At 48.3% G+C, this 25,503-nt stretch overlaps 2 protein-coding genes across 2 annotated transcripts in view; both read left to right on the top strand.

The window, feature by feature from the left end:
• adgb (androglobin) overlaps positions 1-11,175 on the top strand; it is a gene marked incomplete at both ends in the record, with an annotated part of 78,883 nt that extends 67,708 nt beyond the window's left edge. Inside the window, 5 exons of the mRNA XM_080452767.1 lie at positions 446-1,730; positions 3,946-4,112; positions 4,282-4,457; positions 4,749-4,808; positions 11,055-11,175. Coding sequence (XP_080308893.1) covers positions 446-1,730; positions 3,946-4,112; positions 4,282-4,457; positions 4,749-4,808; positions 11,055-11,175 — 1,809 coding nt within the window. The remainder of the gene's footprint in view (positions 1-445; positions 1,731-3,945; positions 4,113-4,281; positions 4,458-4,748; positions 4,809-11,054) is intronic.
• A 13,458-nt stretch (positions 11,176-24,633) lies between these two features.
• The window catches only part of stxbp5a (syntaxin binding protein 5a (tomosyn)), a 129,766-nt gene continuing 128,896 nt past the window's right edge, over positions 24,634-25,503 (top strand). Inside the window, exon 1 of the mRNA XM_080452457.1 lies at positions 24,634-24,819. Coding sequence (XP_080308583.1) covers positions 24,670-24,819 — 150 coding nt within the window. The 5' untranslated portion in view covers positions 24,634-24,669. The remainder of the gene's footprint in view (positions 24,820-25,503) is intronic.

A 25,503-nucleotide genomic window follows, 5' to 3' on the forward strand; every position in this document is an offset into this window, starting at 1 on the left:
ATAATAAATCGTCTTTTACTGTTTTACAGTTTAAACAGGTTCCTAGAGACATGGTCAGTTCGTGTTCAGCTAGTACTATAGTATTATTTTATCATTATTACCATTATGATATACTGCTCTGTGACTTTGGAATTATATGCTTTTGGCTGTCTTGGAGTATTTGTGTTATATGTTATGCTTTCAGTGCCATTCAAATAGGGAACACAGACATTTCATTTGTAGTTGCTGTTTTTGTCAAAGAAAATTCTCAAATGAACAATTATTTCAGTCTTTCAAAGTTGATAGCTCTGTTCTGACCTGAATAGCTAACATTAAGGTTTCTTGTCAAATTCTCCGTAACATACTCACTATGGGATATCGCCGCCTCCCGGCGATGAACAGAGCTACATACCATAAACTCCCGGGCCATTCATTGGCTGAGAAGGGTATGTCACGTGTCCGGTAGACCGGAAGAGGTCAGCCGTCTTCTCCGCTGCCACAGCAGGCGTACCGGGACAGCGGTGCGTCGCCATCCTACAGCGAGGTTTCCGAAGACGACAGCATCCACAGCATGGATGAGGGGGAAGAGGAGGGTGAGATTCCCTCGTTCCAGGAGGCTTCCGGAGCGGCCGCCTCCAGTCCTCGTCAGGACGACGAACTCGGAGCTTGTGGTGGGCCCAGCTGGCCGGACCCCCAGGAGCTAGAGTCCGATCCCGCCAGACGAGAGGAATCAGTCTCGGCCATCATCGAGAGAGCCTTGATCAGATGTGAGCTCGTTCGCCCGCTGGAGGAGCGCGCCTCCTCCACCGTTCAAGACGACGACTACCAGGGTCTGGCTCCCCAGGATCAGCGTGCGCAGAGGTCCAGGAAAGTCCCGGCCGCAAGGGGCTTCGCGAGGGCCCTCATGTCCACCTGGGAAGTTCACTCCGAGCCGCATCGGCTGGGTTTCTCCCTCGATGTGGTGGACGCGCCAAAAATGGGGCTCATCGCCTGCCCCACCATGGACCCCGTCCTGGCCCAGGGCATCATGGACCAGCGACATCCAGTGGCCTTGACTCCCGAGCCTCATTTCACCGTCCCCAAAGAGAAGGCGCTTTCCGTGGCGGTGAAGAAGGCGTACAAGTCGGCAGCGCTGGCAGCGCGCGCGCTGAACATGGTGGCCATCCTCCAGGGCTCCACAGCCAAGCGGCTGACCGAGCTAAAGGAGGCTTGGGGCGAGGACGCTGAGGAGCTGGAAGCTCTACAGCAGTTGACCATCCGGGTCACTCGCCACGCTACAGCATGGGTGGGAAAGTCCATGGCGGACAGTGCGGCGATTGAGAGGGCTCGTTGGCTCGATCTGGCCATCTTCAGGCCCGAGGTGGTGGATGCGAAGAAAAGTGTCATGGCGCTCGCCCTGCGGCCAGACAATCTCTTCGCTGGCGCTTCAGAGTTCCTCCGTGTCTCCACCGATTCCAGGAAGGCCCAGAGGGAAGCCGCGGCGGGAGTTTTGGAGCCAGCTCCTCCTCCATCTGCAAAACCCCGCAACGAAAGGCCCGCAGGCAGAGGACGTCCTTCCTCCTCTCGCCGTGGACAGTCCAACACCTCTCGGTCCTCTTCGGCCCAGGCGAGCTCGCGAGAAAGGGCTCCCAACGCGGGCAACCGGAGCAGAGCTTCTCCCCGCCAGCGCCAGCCACCCGCATCTCACACCAACACAAACACCAGCCGGCCTCCACGTCGCAACACAGGGAAGCCTCACCGTGGCGGGCGGGGTAAGTGACATTATCTTGCCACTGGAGGGCGGGCTGAGCACAGACCGGCTCAGCCCGCCCTCCAGCCGTTCATGCTGGGAGAGAGGACCGTGGCTTTTCAGGCCTCGATGGACAGAGTCGAGGACGGCTCCACGAGTGCAAAAAAACTTTGTGTTCAGAGTGTGGGAGGTTTATTTGTGCAGAATGTGGACGTTTTATGTGTGCAGCGCAATGTTTCAGTGATAAGTGCCTTGTATGCAAATCCTTTTTCTCTGCCAAAGAAAATAAATGTGCCGAATGTTACAAACAGTCTCGTTCTTTCACGTGGCATAGAGCCGAGGAGCAGAGGGGTCCCCGTCTCGCGGGCCCTTCTGCTCCAACGCTCTCATTGTATGACCCAACAAGGCCTGGGGCCCCCGATTTCCGGGGCTCCAAGCATTGCTGGGGGACCCCATGTGCATGCAATAAATCAATGTCATCTTCCCATAAGCCCTGGTGCCCCCGTTTTCCGGGGCTCCAGACGCTGCTGGGATAACCTCTGTAAATGCAGTAAATCGATACCATCATTCCATGAGCCCACAATGTCGGGAACACCCGAACCCCGGTGTTCCAGGCATTGTTCGGACAGCATCTGTGCATGTTTTGGACCATATGAAGGTAATAGGAAAGGTATTAAAAAAAACGACGCCGCCCTTGTCCACCAGAGGGCGCCAAAGCGCCAGTGGAATAGGGTCACGTCGGTTTTGCCTTTCGCCTCACAGGCTTCCGTCTCACAGGATGCAGCTAAGAGCCACTGTGAACCGGAAGTATGTGAGTCGGAAAGAGCGGACCTCTGTCTCCGCCATTTTGGAGGGACAGATGCCCCTTTTTCCACACCGCCTCACAGACTACAGGCCTCGCTTGCTACTAGCAAGCGACAAAGCATCCCCTACGGGGAGGAAGGTTTTGTCGACGCTCCGTACGGAGCCTTTGGGCTCAGACGAGAGAGCGACGGCCAAGGTAGACTTATTTCGGTCGGCCCCGGTTGTCAGAGTGACAGCTCCGTCGGTTTCCATGGAAACAGACAGCCGGCACTGGCGGACGAACCGGATGCTGACGTCAGGCAAGGTCCCCGTGACCAGTCACGTGACCCCGCGGGGTCCTCGGGACAGATCGTTAGTGCCTCTACTGCCTCGCGCGGTCACCCCAGGGTTAGCACCGCCGGCGGCTGTGGTAGCGTCACCGGTCCCCATGGCAACGGTCCCCATGGCAACGCTCCCACTCTCCGAGCGGCCGATGACGTCATCGTCCAATCCACTCGCTCGGTGTGTGGAGAAATGGAAGATTTGCAAGCCGAATCCTTGGGTATTACGCACAATACAGAAGGGTTACAGGTTACAATTCTCCAGGAAACCCCCAATGACAGACAGTGTTGTTTTCCAAGGCAACAGGTCCAGCGGCCAGTACTTTGAGGGAGGAGGTTACCTCCCTTTTGAGCAAAGGCGCTGTCACGGAATTACTTCCGAACCAGAACCGACTGGGTTTCTATTCGAAATATTTTCTGGTGAAAAAGAAGGGGGGGGGGGTGTGCGACCCATTCTGAACCTGAAGGGTCTCAACAAATACCTGACGGTTTTCAATTTTCGAATGCTGACGACCGCTGCGCTTTTACGCACGGTGCGTCTTGGAGACTGGTGGACAAGCATCGATCTCAAAGATGCTTATTTTCACATTCCAATCTACCCACCGCACAGGAAGTTCCTGCGCTTCGGGTTCGAGGGGAGGGTGTACGAGTACAATGTCCTCCCATTTGGAATGTCTCTCAGCCCCAGGGTGTTCGTGAAATGCACGGACGCAGCCGTGGCTCCACTGAGGAGGCAGGGGATCCGTTTGTCGACTTACATCGACGACTGGCTCCTGGCGGCGGGCTCGAGAGAGGAGGTGATGCAACACACGCGTGTGGCCATCGCTCACCTGACGTCCCTAGGTTTCACAATCAACGCCAAAAAGAGCGTGCTGGTTCCGTCCCAGCGGACCACCTTCATAGGGATCCTGCTGGACTCGAACACACTCATGGCGCGCCTGTCCCAGGACAGGATAGACAGCTTTTTGGCGTGTATGAGGTCTTTTCACGTGGGGCGTCAGGTCAGTTACAAGCTGTGCATGCAAGCGGCGGGTCTCATGGCTTCGGCCATACACCTGGTCCGTTTAGGCAGGCTCTACATAAGACCTTTCCAGAGGTGGATGTTGGCTCTAGGGATCCCGTCCACTATGGGTTCTCGGAAAGTGTTCACCGTGGTCACAAGCGCCTTTTCTGACCGAGGGGGTCAGTGTGGGGGTTGTGACGTCACGGGTGGTCATCACCACGGACGCCAGCCTGACAGGCTGGGGAGCCGTCCACGAAGGCCGCTCGGCCAGGGGAGTGTGGGACTCCAGTCTACGGGAGGCCCACATCAACTACCTGGAACTGATGGCGGTTTTCCTCGCCCTCAAACACTTCGAGGCTCGCATCCGCGGTTGTCATGTCGCTATCAGGACGGACAACACCACGACCATGTGCTATATCAACAGGCAGGGGGGCTTGCGCTCCCAGGTGTTGGACAGCCTGGCGTGCAGACTGACGCGTTGGTGCGACTCGCGTCTCGCGTCAATACGAGCTTCGCATGTACCGGGTCTCCTGAACAGCGGAGCGGACTTACTGTCCAGGGGCGAACTTCGGTACGAGAACTGGTCCCTCAAACCGTGGGTGGCGAACCTGATCTGGGCCAGGTTTGGCCGGGCACAGGTCGACTTGTTTGCCTCCAAAGAGAACGCGAAGTGTTCTCGTTTTTTCTCGGTGAGGGTGGGGGACCGTTCACTGGGCATGGATGCCCAGTGAACTGGTGACTGGCCGGACGAACTGCTGTATGCGTTCCCGCCACTGGACCTGATCCCCTCAATACTGGAGAGGGTGAGACTTCAGGGTCGGTCGGTGCTGCTGGTGGCTCCAGCATGGGGCGTGTGGAGGTCAGAGATAACACCTCTCCTCTACGCCGAGCCTTGGCCCCTCCCGCTGTACAGGGACCTAGTACGGCAGGGAGGGGACGACATCTTCCACGAGAGGCCTCAGGACCTAGACCTGTGGGTTTGGCCCGTGAGAGGGAGACCTTGACTTCTTATGGCCTGCCCCCTGATTTGGTGGCTACCATCCAGGGGGCGAGGGCCCTTTCCACGAGGTCTGCGTACGACGACAGGTGGAACCTGTTCGTGTCATGGTGTCTGAGTCAGTCACCGCCGGTTGAGGCCTTCCGGGCCCTGGTACGCAGCATCCTCATGTTCTTACAGGACAAATTGAACCAAGGTCTGGCTTTCTCGACGGTTAAGGTGTATCAGGCGGCCATTTCCGCTTGTCACGAGAGCTTCGATGGCATGACGGTTGGCCGACATCCGATGGTGCGCGGTTTTATGAACGGCGCAAGGCGAGCCAGGCCGGTCTCTAGGGCTCTGCTCCCAGTCTGGGACCTGACGGTGGTACTGGGGGCGCTTTGCCTCCCACCGTTCGAGCCTTTTGAGTCTGCAGATCTGAAGATCGTTAGCCTCAAAACGGTTCTTTTGGTTGCTTTGACTACAGCTAAACGGGTCAGCGACATACATGCGCTCTCGGTGAGTTCGGAGTGTATGAGGTTCTTGGGGGACGACAGCAGGGTTTTGCTTAAACCCAACTTGGCGTTTGTTCCCAAGAATGGAGTGGTGACCCAGACGCCGGTTGAGCTGGTAGCTTATCATCCGCCTCCTTTTGCTTCAGCGGAGGATAGGCGGCTGCACTGTCTTTGCCCAGTGAGGGCTTTGAGGCTCTACTGCCAGAAGACAGTGGTCGGCCGGTCGTCGTCGCAGCTGTTTGTCTCCTTCGGCCCAGGTGATCGGAGGAAGGCAGTGGCTAAGGCGACGCTTTCTAGATGGATTTTGGATGCCATTAGGCTGGCCTACGTCAGTGGTGGCGTTCCAGTTCCAGAAGGACTGAAGGCTCATTCTACTAGGGGCGTGGCTACTTCCTGGGCCCTCTCCAGGGGAGTGTCGGTCCAGGAGGTGTGTGCGGCCGCGAACTGGTCGTCGCCTTCGACGTTTGCGGCCTTCTACAGCCTAGACGTGGCAGCGGCGTCAGTGGCGCATGCTGTACTAGGTGTGGCGGCTGTCTCTAGTTAGAATGGGGGGAGCTAGGCAGGTCTTTTGGGTTTAGCCTGCCTTCTTTCTCTTCCCTGCCTTCCTTCTCTTGAGTCCCCTTGGAACCACCTGTGGTAGGTTCCCAGGGGAGGGGGCCCTGTTTCCTTGACTTCACTTAGGGAACAGACTTGTGTCCCCTACCTTCCTTCTCTTGAGTCCCCTCGGAACCACCTGTGGTAGGTTCCCAGGGGAGGGGGGCCCTGTTTCCTTGTTTTCACTTAGGGAACAGACTTGTGTCTGTTCATTAGTTGAATAAGGCAGACTTAGTCTGTCAGGGTCCTTTTCTTTCAAATATATACTGCACCCCGGCCCGGAGGGCTGGGGCGCCCGTGAGGCCAAAGGTCACGTCCGTGGGGACGGGGCCTTACGGCTAGGGGGCGTGCGGACCTGAGAGGGTTCTCGGTATGGCTGTAAGCCCCAGGGGGGTTTATGTATCCCATAGTGAGTATGTTACAGAGAATTTGACAAGAAACTCGAGGTTACGGATGTAACCCCGGTTTCTTTAGAATTCGGAGTAACATACTCACTTAACACCCCTGTTTGTGTGCATCTGCATGCAGAGAGCGGTTGTTAAAGAGGATGAGCCACGTCACGCAAGAGGTTTTATACCTCTTCCGGTCTACCGGACACGTGACATACCCTTCTCAGCCAATGAATGGCCCGGGAGTTTATGGTATGTAGCTCTGTTCATCGCCGGGAGGCGGCGATATCCCATAGTGAGTATGTTACTCCGAATTCTAAAGAAACCAGGGTTACATCCGTAACCTCGAGTTGTTGGATAAAGGCAATTCTGCAATGTGGCCAGCATATTTCATGTAGTCTGTCAGTGAATGGAGACAAAAATATTTTGTGACTATTACTGTTACTTGAAAGTATTTTGGTATGAAAATATGCAATTTAGATGTAACCAAATATAGGCCTACGCCTACTGGATCCATCCATAACTCCATGTCTCGCATTTGTGACAAACTTGTTGTGATGATTTTAATTGTGGAGAGACCGTCTGCTTCAATGGACATAAATGCATTAGAACAGTGGTTTTCAACCTTTTTCATATCAAGGTCCATTATTTATTCAACATTTGAGCCACGGAACACCGTTTGATGAGATGTTTAACAATTTGATTGATTGATTGATTGAGAGTGTGAAATGTTATACTCAAGATTTAAAGATCTATAAGGGTCCATTTGGTTATGAACTCTCCATCATTTAGCTGGGGACCACCTGGAACCCCAACCCCCTCAAGGACCACTGGTGGTCCCCGGACCACTGGTTGAGAACCATTGCACTGACAAGTCCCGAAAAAGACGCACTGTGATTGGCCAGTAGTCACTTTGAGTCTCAGTTTGCCTACGCTAAAATGACGGCCGCGATACCAGTTGCTCCAACGAACGGCAGAGGCCAATGAGGTATCTAGGTTTCTATATCTATGGACCAAATATGGGTGCACCATTCAGCTCGTCCCAGATCCAAGTGAAAGAGTAAAAAACAGCAGAGGGCGCTGTTTTTCCTTTTTATTTGGCGATGGGTTCCCAGATTGTATATGTTACAGGGAAAATGGCATTCCAGGGAAATTGAAAGGGGTACGCTTGTTTTCATGCCCCTCATGCAATTCTGTAGAATCAACGCTAGAGGGCAATGCAAGCCAGACATGAGCCCCACACCACACACGCACGCATGCACAAACCAGCACGCACACACGCATACGCATGCGCACACGCGCGCGTGTACACACACATACACACACACACACACACACACACACACACACACACACACACACACACACACACACACACACACACACACACACTCCAGGGGGCGGGCCTGGCGGGCTATGTTAGTGCAGTGAGTGGCACTTGGGGCAAACGCAGTCCCCACACAACATCATTTACGATTCTGTGCCTATCGGTACATAACTCGGACGGCGCTTAAGTCGACTAGCAGACCATCGGCCGGTCGTCGCGGGCACTCGCGCCTGGAGGCGCTCGGGCGCGACTCCTCGGCCTCAAGGTCTGCTAAGTCGGAGCGCCTTCCGTCATGGTCCAAAACTATACTTTATCAGCGAAAAAAAAGTAGTCTGCGGTTGTTTGAAAAAGTAATGTCCCAAGCTGGAGTCAAACCCCGGCTCCCAGTGGTAGTGGGTGGGGAGTCCAATGATTATCGAAGTGCGCCACTGAGGCTTGTACTAGTGGTGCAAAGTAGATTTACTAGGTATTTTACTAGGTACAATTTTGAGGTATTCGTACTTTACTTGAGTATTTCTCTCATATTATCCATTTTATTTTCAGCGTTCCCCTAGCGTAGCTTCCTGGTTAGTATGTTGTTGTTGTGGTCGTCGTCCTCGTATCAAAGCCCCGCCTCGCAGCACCGCCCCGTGCCTATAAAACAAGCGCTCCCCTGTCAATTTCCCTGGAATGCCATTTTCCCTGTGACATATACACTGTAACATCCTGAGTGTCAATTTCTTTTCATTCTCAGTTAAATGAACACAAGATTTTGCAGTGTATGCAGTATGTTTGTGTATGGTGTGTGTGTGTGTGTGTGTGTGCATGTATGTGTGTGTCCATAGTCTGGGGGGAACATTAGCCAAAAATAGCCGATCTACAAGCTCCCAATGCATCGCACGGCTATTTTTGACAAAGACATTTGGTGTTGACGGAAAAAGTGGTTCAAGTCCAGTTCTCTAAGACGACAGGGCTCTAAGTGGTTAAGGTATTGTCTCATCTGGCTCAGCGCTCATCAAACAGCGACAGGATATCGTCACTTCAAAGCTCCAGTATGTGGCCCAACAGACTAATCTAATAGACGGATGGGTGGATGGGAGGATACACACATTCACCTTAAATAACATCACTGCCGCTTCTTGGATCGCAAGCTAATTGCCTCTCGTCTGAGATGATTGCATTACAACGCCATTGCTCAGTCTTGAATTTGCGCTGCGTAGTATCGGGTTGCCAATGAAGCAACGGGCTATAGGTTTCACCCCCCCCTGTTGGAACAGTGTAATAACATTCACCAATCACAGGGAATAATTAAACCGCTTGAATTACTGGCAGAGGCGTGGCGACTACAGATTGGGAAGAGTCCTTGGTGAAAGACTTCACTTCCAGTCTCTGGGGAAATTGGGTCTCATTTACTTAAGTATCCTTTTTCAGTGTGCCTTTGAACTGAGTGTCATCCAGTTACCATATTTCAAGACTCAAGATGTTATTGTTACAGTACATCATATATTATGCAAGTACAAGAGAGTACGAATCTTTGGTTTGTGTTTGTGATATTTTTTGGGGGCTTTTCTGCCCTTGTTGATAGTCTAAGTGAAGATGGACAGGAAACAGGAGAGAGAGAGAGATGGGGAGAGACATGCAGCAAAGACCGCCGGGAACGGGACTCGAATCCACGATGCGCTGTCAGGCAACATTAGAGCTTACGTGCCCGGACCACTAGGCCAGCGGTCCGGGCCTTGGTTTGTGTTCTTCAGCATTGTAGCAGCCAAAATAACAAGAAATAATTAAGGATATTAGAGAAAAATAAGAATGATAAAGAAATAAAATAGCAAAGTAAGTACATTAGCCATGGCACACCTTGTGGTGCTTGAAGTGTGCATCAGTCCTACTTCTAAATATATCCACGTACTGTATGTATGTACACGCTGAGCAGGTGCTTGTGGGTGGTGTGTGTTTTAAGTGTTGTGGGAGGTGTGTGAGAGCCTGAGGGGGTATTGTGTGTGTGTGTGTGTGTGTGTGTGTGTGTGTGTGTGTGTGTGTGTGTGTGTGTGTGTGTGTGTGTGTGTGTGTGTGTGTGTGTGTGTGTGTGTGTGTGTGTGTGTGTGTGTGTGTGTGTGTGTGTGTGTGTGAGACAGACAGACAAACAGGTCTATAGTGACAATTGTTAAATGGTTGCGTTTTAACAGACATTATTGTTCTTCCTCCTGGTATTCCCATTTAGCTTTCCATTTAGGGAAGTTGGGGAAAGTAGCCTAATGCCAGTGTTCTTATGGCTGTGGAGTCACTATGTGGCAACATCTGAAACAGTCCATGGTTGGAATGACTAGGATCTTTGATAAGCTTGTGGGGCTTTGCTGACACATCGTCCGTCGTCTACTGTATGTCCTGAATGAGGGGAAGCTCACATCCATTGATGCGCTGGGCTATAGTCTGCTTGCCAGCCCATAGAGCCCCATTGTGAACCCGGACATGTTGAGTACCCCAAAGTTTTTTGTTAGAAATGTTGAGTATGGGTCCCCAGCATGTAGAAACTGCCGGATGCTAACTTGCATATGTTGAGCAATTTTCAGAATGAGCGTAATTAGCTTTTATTAGCATAATCACCTATATGGACAATATTTCAGCAATAGTCCCGGGCCTTAGGGATATTTTCGCGCTAATCAGCCTTAAATGCACCAAATTTGGCCCAGATGTAGCCCAAAGCATGCTCTAATGATTTAGCTAGGGTGCCCGAGCGGGCGACCTTTGGGGTCGCCATAGCGGCCAAATCCAAAATGGCCGCCATGTAAAACGGTTTTGGCTGTAACTTTTGAACCAGATGAGCTACAAATACAAACTTGGTGTCTATTTCATGTTTTTTGACCATTGAGAACACATTGGAATGCTTATCATTACGATTGGGTGTGTCCGGAACCCCAATTTGCATATTTCCAAGATGGCGTCTATGTGAAAACGTTAACTTTTGACAGTTTTGGCAAACTTAGTGTCTATTTTATGTTGTTTAAGCATTAGAAACATATGAAATGCTCCAGTGATTGCATCCATCTAGAGCACTCTAATTTACTTATTAACAATATCAACACTATCCCCAAAAAGGTATTCAACATTTTCACCCAGAACACTTTTAGGAACAACCTTAATAAGCAACCTTTGTATGTTACACATATAATGTATTTGAAAGATAGAACAATGGAGTGCAGCACATTCCTATTGATATAGATAGGAGTATTTGAAACAATCTTACAATTAATGCACAAAGTGTACGTGCATACGTGGGCTGGGCGTATCAGTATAGTATAGGCATATATGGAGATCCGCTTGTCCAGAACCGCTGATCCAAACGATATGCCTCTCTCTGAAGACGGGGAGGGTGCCGCAACTGTGGCAATCTTCCTGCATTGTCCCGGTGCCTAAGAAAAGTTGCACCTTGTGACTACAGGCCAGTGGCTCTGACATCAAAGAGCATGAAGACCTTTGAGGGTCTGGTACTGAATCAACTGAGACTGATGGTGAGTGAATACCTCAACCCCCTTCAGTTTGCATACCAGGCGGACATTTGATGATGCCATCATCTACATGCTAAACAGGGCATTCACACACCTTGACACCCTGGGCAACACAGTCAGAATCATGTGTTTTTACTTCAACACTATCCAGCCACAACTGCTTGCTGAGAAGCTTGCGTTGATGATGTGGACCACGGCTTGGTGGCATGGATCACAGACTACCTCTCGGGCAGACCGCAGTATGTGAGACTGCAGGGTTGTCAGTCGGAGGTGCTGGTGAACAACACGGCTGTCCCCAGGGCACAGTACTGTCACCTTTCCTGTTCACCCTATACACATCTGACTTCCGATCAACTCCAAGACATGGCCCCTACAGAAGTTCTCAGATGACACTGCAGTGGTCAGCTGCATCTCAGGTGACAACACTGTTGAGCACGATAGCATGGCGAAGGACTTTGTGGACTGGAGCGAGGCAAACAGCCTCCGGGCCAGTGCTAGCAAGACCAAGGATGATGGTGGTGGACTATGGCACGACCAAGAGGGTACCTCCGGTCCCCAGCACCATAAATGCTGAGGTGGTGGAGATTGTAGCCAACTACAAGTTTCTAGGAGTGCACCTGAACAGGTTGTTGGACTGGTCTGACATACTCTAATGTAGGAGCAGGCTGTTCTTCCTGAGAAGACGCCGATGTTTTGGCGTGTGCAACAGGATGCTGTAAATGGCTGGTGAGGAAGGTGGGCTCGGTCGTGGGGACCTCACTGGAGGGGGTGGCTAAGGTGCGTACAGTGAGGAGGCTGGACGCCATCATGGCAAACACGTCCCTCTCCCTTCACAAGGATATAGTGGGGCATCCCGGGGTAGATTCACCTACCCCGGGTGGAACTGTTTGAGACTTGGCATGTCTTTTGTGCAGGTAGCTATGAGGATTTACAACGAGACACACGTTGGTCGCTCTGCCAGGTCAACTGTCTATAAAGAATACATCACATGGATGCACCTGGGACGTATCATCAGTGTTGTAGCCTGGGGTCATCGGGTGTTTCGGATCTCGCAACATACACCCTCGCCCAGGTGACCCAGCCGGGGTTGATCAAGCCCCAACTTACGTCCCAGGACCCACGGTCAGTCCTATAGGGAAAGACAGGGCCACTCAGTCCGCTTCTTTGGAACTACTCTGCCGGAACTCGGGGAGGCTCTGGCACGTGGAGGGACTAGGCTCTGTGGGTGGCCTCCTGGCCGGGCTCCTCCTTCGTCTCACCAGGTCCAGGACCTGAGCACTGTACCAGATCCGCTGCACCAGATCCGCTGCAACACTCCGATCCAAACATTTCCTTCTGGTGTGATGGTTCCTTGGGCCGGTTTGCTTGAATGGCCCTCCTAAAGGCCTCACCGTGGGTTTGTTGAGCTTCTTCCTCACGGAAGACACAGGCTTGGGGCGCTAACCCATACTGCTCCCGGTCATATAACTTGGAATAAAAGATGTACCAAGGACTCTGACCTCTAATTACACTTAGATAGTTATTGTACTGATTGCACTGTGGACACTTTGTCACTTTTCTTTGCATTGCAGTGATTGTACTGGTTGCACGGTTTGACAGGACACTGTAACCTGGTGTTATTGTTATTTTTCTGCATAGTGCAGGATAGTTTGTACAGGTGTATACTTTTGTTCTTTAGTGATGGTGCATCTTATTGTTATGTCTTACCTTTGTATTGCTGTATATGTCACAGGGAGATTGGAGAACCAGGGAGATTGAAGACAGAGCGCTCGTTTTTAGGCACAGGGCTTCCGGGCGAGGCGGGGCTTTAATGCGACGTGGACCTGTCTTTTGTTGTTCCCCCCCACGTAGCAACCAGGAAGCTACGCTAGGGGAACGCTGAACACGCGTTCACACGCACACGTGATAATAGTTATTGTCCATGACGGAGGCGCGCCGACTCAGCAGAGCTTGAGGCCGAGGAGGCGCGAGTGCCCGCGCTGACCGGCCGATGCTCTGCTAGTCGAATCAGCGCCGTCCGAGTTGTGAACCGATAGGGACAGAATAGTTATTTTCATGGATCACTGTGTGTGTGTGTGTGTGTGTGTGTGTGTGTGTGTCAGGGAGAAACTAAAACAAAAGCCAGAACACAATAAAAGTATCTTAACACATACAGTGCCAAGATCCCGTCTACACGTTCTTTCAAATCCATCGCTTGAGTGCCAGGATTCATAAGAGCCTGTTTACACGTTCTTTTGAATTTTCATTGTTTAATCTGTGATCGCACGGCTGTGTTTATTTCTCATCAACACTTTCGTTTTCCACTTACGTCACACTCACCCGGAGCCGGATGTAAAAAAAAAAAATCATTTCCGGGTCACGTTGTTTTTCTCCGGTGATTTTCGGCCAGAATAAGGAAAAACACGGTTTTTCACACGGTAGAAAAGACAAACGGACAGCTCAACTTCTATTTTCTTTGGTCCGGGTGACTAACAGCCATCGTCGTAGTGTATCACGTCGTTTTCAGGCCGATCAGCGGGCCGGGAATTGTCGAAAACGTCACATCCTTTGAATGACCGGATATGACGTGGGCCTGTTTGGGAGGGGGTGAGCGAGGTGATCAATGTTTGGATGTGCTGCTCTCTACTGGTGGAACAATCGTAGGTGCTTGACAACACAATCAGAGAATGTATTTGAATGAAAAATTACAAAACAAAAAAATTAAAAAACACGCAAATTGCTGGCACAGGGGTGAGTACATTATGAATAAACTCTGGCAGTCAATGTGTTAACAGTCCTGCTTTCAATAAACCAAATTGAAAGCATGAGCATGAGCGAGTGCACGTGTGCGTGTGCGTGTGCGTGTGCGTGTGCGTGTGGTCGCGGCCATATATGTGTGTGCACTTTAGTTGAGAAGCCTGGCTCGTCGCTCCCTCTAGTGTTGTTTCTACAGAATTGCTTGGGGGGCGGTGAAAACGAGTGCTCCTTCTCCAATTTCCCTGGTTCTCCAATTTCCCTGTAACATATACATTCCTTACTCTGTATCTGTAACTTTGTAACTCTGACTGCTGTGCTGCCTCTGAGTGACTGAAATTCCCCTGTGCGATCAATAAAGGTATCTGTCTATCCATTGTGCTTATATGTTGTCATCTGGACCCCTCATTGTTGGTGAGGCATCCTCACATCCACATAATCAGGTGCTACTGTGAGATCCAGTGTTCCCTCCCAAGCTGCCCATGCACTCTTTTTCCATGGCCAAGGAAGGCTGATGTAGTATCACATCCTGCTAGCGCATGGAAGAGAGGAAAAGCCGGAGTTTGTTACACCTCATCATGTGGATGTGAGGAACATTGAGGTTCTACACAACAAACCTTGTAGTGTGGTGCGTGGAGGGGCGCCCCCCCCCCCCTTCCACGCACCGTAATTTTATTTGTATTGTTTAATATACTCTAGCCAACTGGCTTATTATCTGTATCAATAGGGATGTGCTCCACTCCATTTTTCTATTGTTTCAATAAAATTGTATGTGTAACATACATAGGTTGCTTTTTTTAGGTTGTTGATAGTGGTCATATTGGTAATAAGCTAATTAGAGTGCTCTAGATAGATTTAATCATTAATCGGAGCATTCCAATGTGTTTCTAATGCTTAAAAAAAACATAAAATCGACAAGTTTGCCAAAAGTGTCAAAGGTTAAGTTATAACTCGTTTGCACATCTTTCCACCATCTTGGAAATATGCATATTAGGGTTTCAGACACACCCAATCGTAATGATAAGCATTCCAATGTGTTTGCAATGGTCAAAAAACATGAAATAGACACCAAGTTTGTATTTGTAGCTCATCTGGTTCAAAAGTTACAGCCAAAACCGTTTTACATGGCGGCCATTTTGGATTTGGCCACTATGGCAACCACAATGGTCGCCCGCTCGGGCGCCCTAGCTAAATCATTAGAGCATGCCCTGGGCTACATCTGGGCCAAATTTGGTGCATTTAAGACTGATTAGCGCGAAAATATCCCTAAGGCCCAGGACTATTGCTGAAATATTGTCCATATAGGTGATTATGCTAATAAAAGCTAATTACGCTAATTCTGAAAATTGCTCAACATATGCAAGTTAGCATCCGGCAGTTTCCACATGCTGGGGACCCATACTCAACATTTCTAACATAAAACTTTGGGGTACTCAACATGTCCGGGTTCACATTCTGGCAAGCGGACTACTATCCGCACAACCTTCTTTATTTTTGTGGTCAGTACAGATCCCATACCAGGTGATGATGCCACCAGTCAGGATGTTCTCATTGGTGCCTCTGTAGAAGGTCTGTAGGACTGTGGGCCGCCTGAGGTTGTTGCTGTGCCGTCTTCACCACTTGGAAGTATCACATGTGCATTTCCCAGGTGAGTTTCTCAGTGATGTGGACACTGAGGAACTGGAAGTTGCTACCCCTCTCAGTGGTGTAAAGTAACTAAGTACATTTACTTAAGTACTGTACTTAAGTACAATTTTGAGGTATTAGTACTTTACTTGAGTATTTTCAATTTCCAATACTTTTACTTCTACTCCACTACATCTCAGAGGCAAATATTGTACTTTTACTCCACTACAATTATAGTAGTTAGTTACTTGTTACTTTTCAGATATAAATTATGATATAATGAAACATACATTAACCACTTTAACCCTATTTTATACCTAGGCTATTTGAAAATAGCCGATCTGAAAATGTACTGAAAAGGGGAGAATTCTCCCCTTTGGCGGTGAGTGTGTTAAAGTACCAAAAGTAAAAGTACTAAATATTTGAAAATAGCCGATCTACAAGCTCACAACGCGTCGCATCGCGACGCGTTGTGAGCTTGTAGATCTGCTATTTTCAAACATTTAGTACTTTTACTTTTGGTACTTTAAGTACATTTTGATGCCAATACTTTTGTACTTTTACTCAAGTAAATTTTGAATTCCGGACTTTTACTTGTAACGGAGTATACTTCTATATTGCAGTATTGATACTTTTACTTAAGTAAAACATTTGAGTACTTTTTCCACCACTGCTGTCCGTCCCCCTGTAAGTCCATGATCAGTTCTTTGGTCTTGTTGACGCTGAGAGACAGTTTGTTCTCTTGGCACCATCATAGGTTCTCGAGCTCACTCCTGTCATAATTGTCATCGGTGATCAGTGTCACTGTGTCGTATCTTCAGCGAACTTGACCACTATAGGTTAGAGCTGTGCTGGCCTTGGTCACACAGTCATGGGTGTACAGGCAGTGGAGGAGGGCAGTGATGCAAAGTAACCAAGCACATTTACTCAAGTACCTTATTATTACAAAACATACATTGAACCACTTCAGCCCTATATACATTTCGGCCATTGAAAACGGCCGATCTGCTATTTTCCAAAGGTTTTTAAACATTTGAAAACTTGAAATGGGACATTCTGCATAATGAGTACTTTTACTCAAGTACATTTGGCGTTCCGTACTTTTACTTGTAACGGAGTATTTATATATTGCAGCATTGATACTTTTACTTAAAGTAAAACATTTGTGTACTTTTTCCACCACTGGAGGAGGGAAATCAGTGTTGAGATTACTTTTCAGCCCAATTATTCAGAAAACCCCAGACCACAGAAAATCCACTGAATGTTCAAAGTCCAGTTTTTTGGGGTGTAATTGAGGTCATAAACCCCCCCAAAAAAACATAAAAAATAAAAAAAAGGGAAAATGAATGTCATAGAACCTTTAAGTCCGGAGGGGACTGTGGTGTTGAATGCTGAGCTGTAATCTATAAACAGCATTCTCACAGGAGTTACTCTTCTGCAGGTGGCAGATGGCAGTTTCAACCCAGGGTGGGTGGCAACCTGCAATTGATCATGCTTCTCAAAGCACTTGCTCCCTAGGTGAGGTGGCAGCCACCATGTTGTTGATATTGACCACTAATTACAGTATGATAACGATTATCTGCAGCAATTTCACCCTAAACGCTTTGACACAAACTGGCTCCACACACACGCACACGTGCGCACACGCACGCACGCACGCATAGTGACTCACATGCATGGTCACGGTGAAGTGCTGAATGATGTAGTGTGGATTGATTAGAGCTTTGGAAACCAGCAGCGAGTGGCCAAGCCTGCCTCTCAGGGGAGTTGTCGGTAGCCAAAGCGCCATTGATTATCACTGTCTTAGATAATGGGGTGTGAATCTTTCACTCTCCCTCTCTATGTCTTTCTCTTTCCACACACACACACACACACACACACACACACACAAACACAAACAAACAAACAAACAAACAAACAAACAAAACACACACACACACACACACACACACACACACACACACACACACACACACACACACACACACACATATTTTGAACACACTCAGCACATATCGTTCTATTCTTCTCTTTCTTGTGTGTGTGTGTGTGTGTGTGTGTGTGTGTGTGTGTGTGTGTGTGTGTGTGTGTGTGTGTGTGTGTGTGTGTGTGTGTGTGTGTGTGTGTGTGTGTGTGTGTGTGTGTGTGTGTGTGTGTGTGTGTGTGTGTCAGTCATATGGTCACATGGTGAGTTTCCAGCCCAAGACCCCCCCCCCCCCCCCCAATATGAGGAAATAAATACATTGTTGCTGTGTTGGGTTTCCGTGGATGCATTGGATTCCGGCTCACCTTGACAACAGCTCAGGTCCAGACTGTTTTTGTGTCACTGACATTGAACTAAGGACAAAGTGCTCATCCCCCCCACAAGGGCGTCTCTTGTCTCTGACCTTGGAATAACTAGCTTAAATCAACGAAATATTTGGGCAGCATCGTCTTCCCGGAGGCCCTGTGTCACCGCATTGGTGACATTGGCGGCGCCCTTTCGCTTAATAATGGCATCCATCTTCGTTGGGGCGTAGGTGTGTGTGTGTGTGTGCGTGCACGTGTGTGTTTGATGGCCGCCTTATCGCCTTGGGCTGATTATTGGCTGATACCAGCTGTGCCGCTCCGGGTACAGACGACTAGCCACCGTCGTGTCACGTCCATCCCCCTGAGCCCCCAACACTTGGCTGTGTGCAGGAATGCATGTATTATGTGCACAGCACATGCACACACATGCATGCTCACACACGTGACACACCCCTTGTCATTTCTGGCTTGTTAGTGCCTTGTGACCTCAAAACCAAACTCAATCAGAGAATTTTAACAACGGGAAATCACTAACCATGCCCTTGGGTCTTCTCTTCTCTTCTCTTCTCTTCACACCTCACCCCCGTCTGTCAAAGATGAGATGAGAATCCAGGATCATAACGTACGTGCTCATATTAGAGCTGGGTTTCTGATTAGGTGCACTATGGAAGTAATGAAAGCTTTACGAGGTTTTCAATATCCACACCCCCATCTCCTAATCTCTTTTATCCCCACATCAATATTTATGTCCTGCTTTGTGGGGGTACTGGGGAGTTCGGGTGGGGGGGGGGGGGTTGGTGCAACATTTACAGACATATCTCTGTGCTGTCCCCACTGCACATAAATACTGTATGTGTGTGTTTTCCTAGTGATGCAAAATAAAACCTCAAGCTCAAGGACAGAGGCTGTTAACCAACAATCACTTAGGGTGTGTGTGTGTGTGTGTGTGTGTGTGTGTGTGTGTGTGTGTGTGTGTGTGTGTGTGCGTGTGCGTGTGTGTGTGAGAATGATATTACCCCAACCTTGTTAACTGGCGTTTGGTGTGTGTGTTAGCCTGCCGTTTTGCGTGTGCATTTGTGTGTGACCGCACGGTGCATATTTCCTTGTCCATACTACCGGCTGTGGCAGTCTTCCATGTGATTGTTTAAATATGAGAGTGTGTGTGTGCGCGTGTAAATGATATTTCCCCAACCTTGTTAACTGGCGTTTGGGGGAAGGGCCGACGTGAGGCTGAGTACTCCTGGGAGGTCATATAAGTCTATACTCAGGTGTGCCGTGACTCACTTGATTAACTACGGCTGTCAGCAGGGGTTGGGGGGGTTGCCGCCTCTTTACTCTTTCCGCATGACAGACAGACGCCCCGACTCTCTGTGACCTGTCTCTGTCCCCTGTGTCCCTCCCGCTTTGTCACGCAGACAGCCCAGGGCCTCCGCTCGTGCTGGTGGTACGTATATGTGTCTGTGAAGTATGTGTGTGGTGGTGGTGGTGGGGGTAAACAGGCATGGGGCCCAGATCTGGGGCTGCACACGTGCAGTGCTCGGGCGGGATAAGTCTCGACTCCGCTTTGACAGAAACCAAGCCAATGGGGGACCGGTGTGTAAGCGTGCGTACCCTTACGGGTCCATTTCTAATTGAATAATTAATTATTCTACACTTTCACATTAACACTGAAGGTATTACCGTGTGTGAGGACCTTTGTGTGTCTTTGCTCCCAGGTTACTTTTAGATATTTGCGCGGGAGGACACTACGTGTTTCTGTGCGAGTGTATTGTTTGTCCATGTCCTGTTTATGCAGATGCATATTCATAATCTTTATGCAAATGTCCATGTAATGTATGCAAATGTGTTTGTGTAGGTGTATTCTGCAGCGCTCCAACGCTGCACAGGCCAAAGGCACATTGTACTTAGCCCCAGGTTTTGCCAAAGCACCCTAGTAAAGTACAGAAAAAACTACTACTGATTGTGTGTGTGCATGTGCGTGTGTGCATGTGCGTGCGTGCGTGCGTGTGTGTGTGTGTGTGTGTGTGCGCGGGCTTGAATGATTTGATCTTGCACTAATGAATGTGTATTGCATAAAGCTTATAACAGGCTTACCCTGACACTACTGATTTGTGCCCAAGAATATCAAGTCATTATATTAAAACCAGTGGGCTTAATGCACTTCACACAAGATCATGCATCAAGGGGACCTGTTGTGCTGTAGAGAGAATGTTCGTGGCCGTGGCACCTTAACCCCTGGCCCTGGATTAGCAAAACACTTTTGTGCATAAGATGTCCAATATGTTTATATTTGCAGGGCCTATCAACTCATAAAGCCTGGTTGGGATGAGATCACATGAGGTGAGGTTTGTTTGTTCATAAGAAAGGAAGAGAGATGATGTATATACTCATAACTCTGATGCAGTATTTTATTATACAACATCATTGTAGAATAGCTGTTTTCCTCAGGATAAAATACGCAATGCAATATCCATGACGGACAGTATGCCAGTGATTCTCAAAGTGGATTTTCAGGGACTCTCTGTGTTCCTTTAGGGGGGTCTAAATTGACCCTTACAAGTATGTAACTCAGACAGTGGGTACAAATGTACACTGTCTGAGTTAAGGGGAAGACCTTGAAATGTAAACGTTTGAGAACTATTGCAGTATGCAGTATAGTCTACTTTAAACAGGTCTTTTCAATCAGGGCAATCAGATTAATCATAATCATAACGTTTTATTAAAATGACCAGACAGTGCTGACTTTGATTAAGAAATCTACAAAAAAAATTGAGAAAGCAATTGTATATTAAAATTGGTTTAAGGGCGAGCAGGCGGAGGGACCACGTCGTCACGCTCATGTCACCATGACTCAAACATAACCATAAGGAGTTCCCAATGCAGCTACGTCCAAATATGAAGTGTGTGTTCTAACCTCAATGTGTCGTCATGGCATCACGCGCAAAACATCAGTCAGCACCATATATGGGCACAAAAGGGGGCATGCCCATATATGGCCATATACTGTTGACATCAGGGATCTCTATATATGGGCACAATAGACATTTGAGGTCAAAATAGACATTGTTCATGATAACCAGCAGTGTTGTAAAATGAGGGACGCATTGGCACTAGCAGATCCTTCTGATTCCATACCATTGTATGTTTCATTCACATTACATGTGGTCAAATGCTGGATGTAAGCACAGACAGCCTACAGCCTATCTTGGTACAGTGGTTTAGCCCGTTATAATTCACATGGAAATAAATATTTGATATTGCTTGAAAAAAGCTTCAAAACATCTACTACACCTTCATCAATATTAAAAACTGCCTCTAAATCATTATTATTTTTGAAAATGACACAAATGAACTAGCACAGCAGAGAACAGCTTTGCATTATACCCTTCACCGTTCACCGTAGAGTTTAAAGCTGTTCGCGATGACTGAGTAAGTACAGTAAGTGAGAACAACAGGTGAGTAGCGGGTCATTGGTTGAAAAACAAATTGATAATACACAGTACAGTAAAAACAGCTTTAAGCATAATTTATGCTTTATGCAAATGTATCGCCTGCTGAAAAGAACAGATTTTCAATCAGTTATTTTTGGAGAACCATAAATTAGGCTTTGGTCTTCTAAGGTGCAACACTTCATTACAGTTGCCAGTGCTGATGTCATTTCTGCTGTTCATTTGCTGTGATAAAACAGGAGAATACTGTCATATTTATGAAATAGTTCAATAAGTTCATCTTTACTTTGCAAGAAATGAGACACTAATCCGAGATTTTGCAATGTAATAAAGAGAAAATGTTGAAAGGTTTATATAACCCTATCACCTTGACTATGTTTGGGATTTACATCTCTGCTTATCCTTTTCACGTCCGTCTTTCTGCAGAGCTCTCTTTGCACTTTGGCCCTCTCAAAAAAATACAATACAGCACTGCCTCAATGGAAAGCCTTATCAAAGAAGACAAACACAGCAGTCACACTCTAAATACAGCACACACACACATGCACATTATGTACACACACACTCACACACACACACACACACACACACACAAACACACACATGCACAATGCAGCCAGATGAATGGCCTGGCTGCAATACAATGGCACTAAATTAAATCACTGATGTCAGAGTTGCCAAGAGCCATCCCCTCCCACATCACACACACACACACACGCGCGTGCGCGGACACACTCAATTGACTAATAACAGCCTTTTTGTTTGGCTGTGTAATGTATTCTGAATCAGGCGATATCATTAGAGTGGGTTGGGAAATGCGTGTGTGCGTGCGTGCGTGCGTGTGTGTGTCTGTGGTCAATTTCAGTTCATTATGTAAATAACAACAATTGCTCCCGTGCAACCCTGTTATAATTGCCCAAATGATAATTTGCTTTCTTGCGCCCTTCATCTGCTTTTGGGCCTTGTTATTCAACTCTATCTTCTTATATTTCTCAGTGTATCCATATTATCCCTGATATACAGTATCAGCCATGCACCACCCACTGACTGGTTGCATGGAAATACCGGCCAAATTGCCAATGCTTGCAAAACACTTTGGTTATTGAGGGTCATATTACAGTATATTACTTGGCATGCTTCCACTATGGGGTTGAGTCACACATATGGCCTATTTTGGACCAACTCCAGCTTAAACACTTATATACCATATGCTTTACTGTACAACAAATTTGTGATGCTTTGTGAGCTTGTAGATGTGCTATTTTACAAAAAAATAAAAATAAAATAAGGGACGCCAGGTTAGACAAGAACTGCTGCCGAAAGTGTGTAAGTGGATATAAACAAACTACTGTCCAAGAGTAACTTACATTGATGCTGTACAGATCTGTTTATATTCCCAGGGCATGAAAACCGTGTTGTGATTGGTAAAAAAAAGACAGCTTCCGGGGTTAGTAACGGATGTCACGCCCTAAAGACACTTTCGGCTGTCGTTTTTTTGTGCCAGGCTTTTCTCCTTGTGAGATGAGAAAAGGGCTGGGAACGAGGTTACCCTGTGTGGCATAGCAAGACAGCAAACAGAGATATTACTTCCACTGCTGCACTCTGGGGTCTAGCTGCCGGCGGGCACCTGCAGAGGATGCACGTGTTAACAAACTGACTGTACAGGTGCCCATGACAGTCAGTCAGCCTCTGCTGACCTTGTCAAAGCTGTTACTTTAGTCCGGCATCTTTCGTAGTGGTAGAAGTCACTATTAGGCCTGCGGGGGAGATTTGATAAATTCGAAAGTTGGATCCAACTTTATAATGCTATATAAGTGCTGTATAACGGCAAGTTGTTATGTTTGACTTTGATGTAAAAAGAACATTCAGTTTACTGGTGGAGTCGAGTAATGATGAGCCTAAGTGCAGGGCGGGCTTCACTGCCTGTTGTTGATGATGATAATTTCTACTCTTATTTTAATTAAGGCTAATCAATCCACTTGCTCTTCCTGTTCCCTTTCCATCATTGCCCAGTTTAATAAGGCACACAAATCAATACTGTAATTCACTGTATTGTGAACCATTAATATTGTTGGATGCATCCTACATCTTGCTAGTCAGTGTGCACACTCAGAATCAAATGGTTGATCTTTGTGATTTGAGACTGTAATTCAAAGCCAAACTCTAAGCAGTAGCCTACACCATTGGTTCTTAAAGTGGGGGTCCGGGGACCCCCAGGGGTCCTTGAGGGAGTTCCAGGGGGTCCCCAGCTAAATGATAGATAGTTTGGAACCTAAATGACCCTTATGGGTCTGTAACTCTGAGAGTGTACAAATGGAACCAAATGGACCCTAACGGGTCCATTCCATTTGTACACTCAGAGTTAAATAAACATTGATTTTACAATATAAATTGGGGTCCCAGAGATAGAAATGCCATTAAATGGGGGTCCGTAGCCCTAATGAATGTCAAACTGGCGGTCCTTGAAATGAAGAAGTTTGAAAATCACTGGTAGAGCCGTAAGAAATTGTTACTGTCGATGTACAGTAGTGTATATCACACAAGGTCAGTCAACATACTGATTTTGAAATGGCTCGGTTCAGGTGCATATCCTTTTGAATACTGGATGTGATGCATGTAATGTAACGCGTGTGAGTGAGGTTGGGCCGACAAGGTCACCTGGCTGGCTGCTGGGCAGCTGGCTGGCATGATGCACACTTGTGTCAGTCTGTCTGCCTCACCATTGCTGCTGCATCCCAACATTGCCAGGTGCAGTGGAGCAGAACCTGCTGAGAGAGAGAGAGAGAGAGAGAGAGGAGAGAGAGAGAGAGAGAGAGAGAGAGAGAGAGAGAGAGAGAGAGAGAGAGAGAGAGAGAGAGAGAGAGAGAGAGAGAGAGAGAGAGAGAGAGAGAGAGAGGAGAGAGAGAGAGAGAGAGAGAGAGAGAGAGAGAGAGAGAGAGAGAGAGGAGAGAGAGAGAGAGAGAGAGAGAGAATGTAGTGGTGAAGCAGCCTCTCTCTGTCAGACATCCGGGTGCTGAAATGCGCCAGAGCACCGTGGCTTCTGCGTTTCCGCGTTGGCTGAGAGAGCGGAGCGTCGTTTGGAGACGGGAGGGAGGAGGGGAAGAGAGAGAGAGAGACGCAGTGGGACACCGGTCCGACGCACCACAGCCATTCAGCTAAATACAAGAGATACCGCCACAAAGGGAGCCCGACCCAGGTGGTTCGCCTGGGCAGAGCCTTTCAGCATGGAGACCGCGTTCAAAGACATGCTCTAATAATGTGAGATCTACAGAGGAAATCAGGAGAGAGAGAGAGACAGAGAGAGAGCAATAGAGAGATAGTCTGCGAGAGAGAGAGACAGAGAGAGAGAGAGAGAGAGCGCGCGCGAGAGAGTGGTTTTCCCCCCTATATCTTTTGCGGGTGATTTTTTGTGGTCCACAGTCCTGTTCTAAACGCGTTTCTTGGGGGTAAAATGAAGAAGTTCAACATCAGGAAGGTACTGGACGGCTTGAAGGAGGTCCTCCCTCCCTCCTCCTCCTCATCCCCATCCGTCCAAGCGGGGCCACAGGAGAACAACCTCATCCAGGAGACCCTTCAGTCCGATCATTTCCAGCTCTGCAAGGTGGGGGGACAGATGGCTTTTTATTTAGCACGTTTAGCCCCGTTATGTTACCCTGTGTGTAGACTCGTATTGTTAACTGTGTACACTTTCACCGCACCACTTAATATCCCGTTTCAACATACAGCAGGTGCAAGTGCGCTCGATCCCAGCAATAAATTAGTCTATCGACACTAATTGCAATTCGCCGAACGTTATTCTCCAGCTAATTCTCACAATCTAATATGTAATTATGATAGCCCAGTGTTGTGAGCATCAGATCGCTGGGGATCGTGCACATAGCTTTGATCAGTACTGGTCTCTGCTTCAGCAGCACACACAGTACATTGACATAGCGCTCTGCATAATATACCCAAGGCTTGGTCGCCAGGCAGCATCTAACCTTCAATGCGCATATGTGGTCGAGAGTGCGTTTTCTCGAGCAGCGACAAATGAATGAATGACCACCACGAGCCATTTAATGTTCGTCTTAATATTTACATAGATTTGTTTACATCCTCTCAGATTATCCATGCTTACAATACAATACAGTGTTCATGCTGCTGTCACGAAACGGTCTTCTTCTTCTGGCGACCATCGTTCATGAGCTGTTCGCATGAGCTGTCATATACCGCGGGGTGGGCCATGCAGCTCGCTTCTTGCATAATCTGTTGGGTCTCTGGATTGTCATTCGTTTGGCTGGTTGAA

This window comes from Gymnoscopelus braueri, assembly GCF_963280865.1.
Source record: "Gymnoscopelus braueri genome assembly, chromosome: 16".
In the NCBI taxonomy this organism is placed as follows: domain Eukaryota; kingdom Metazoa; phylum Chordata; class Actinopteri; order Myctophiformes; family Myctophidae; genus Gymnoscopelus; species Gymnoscopelus braueri.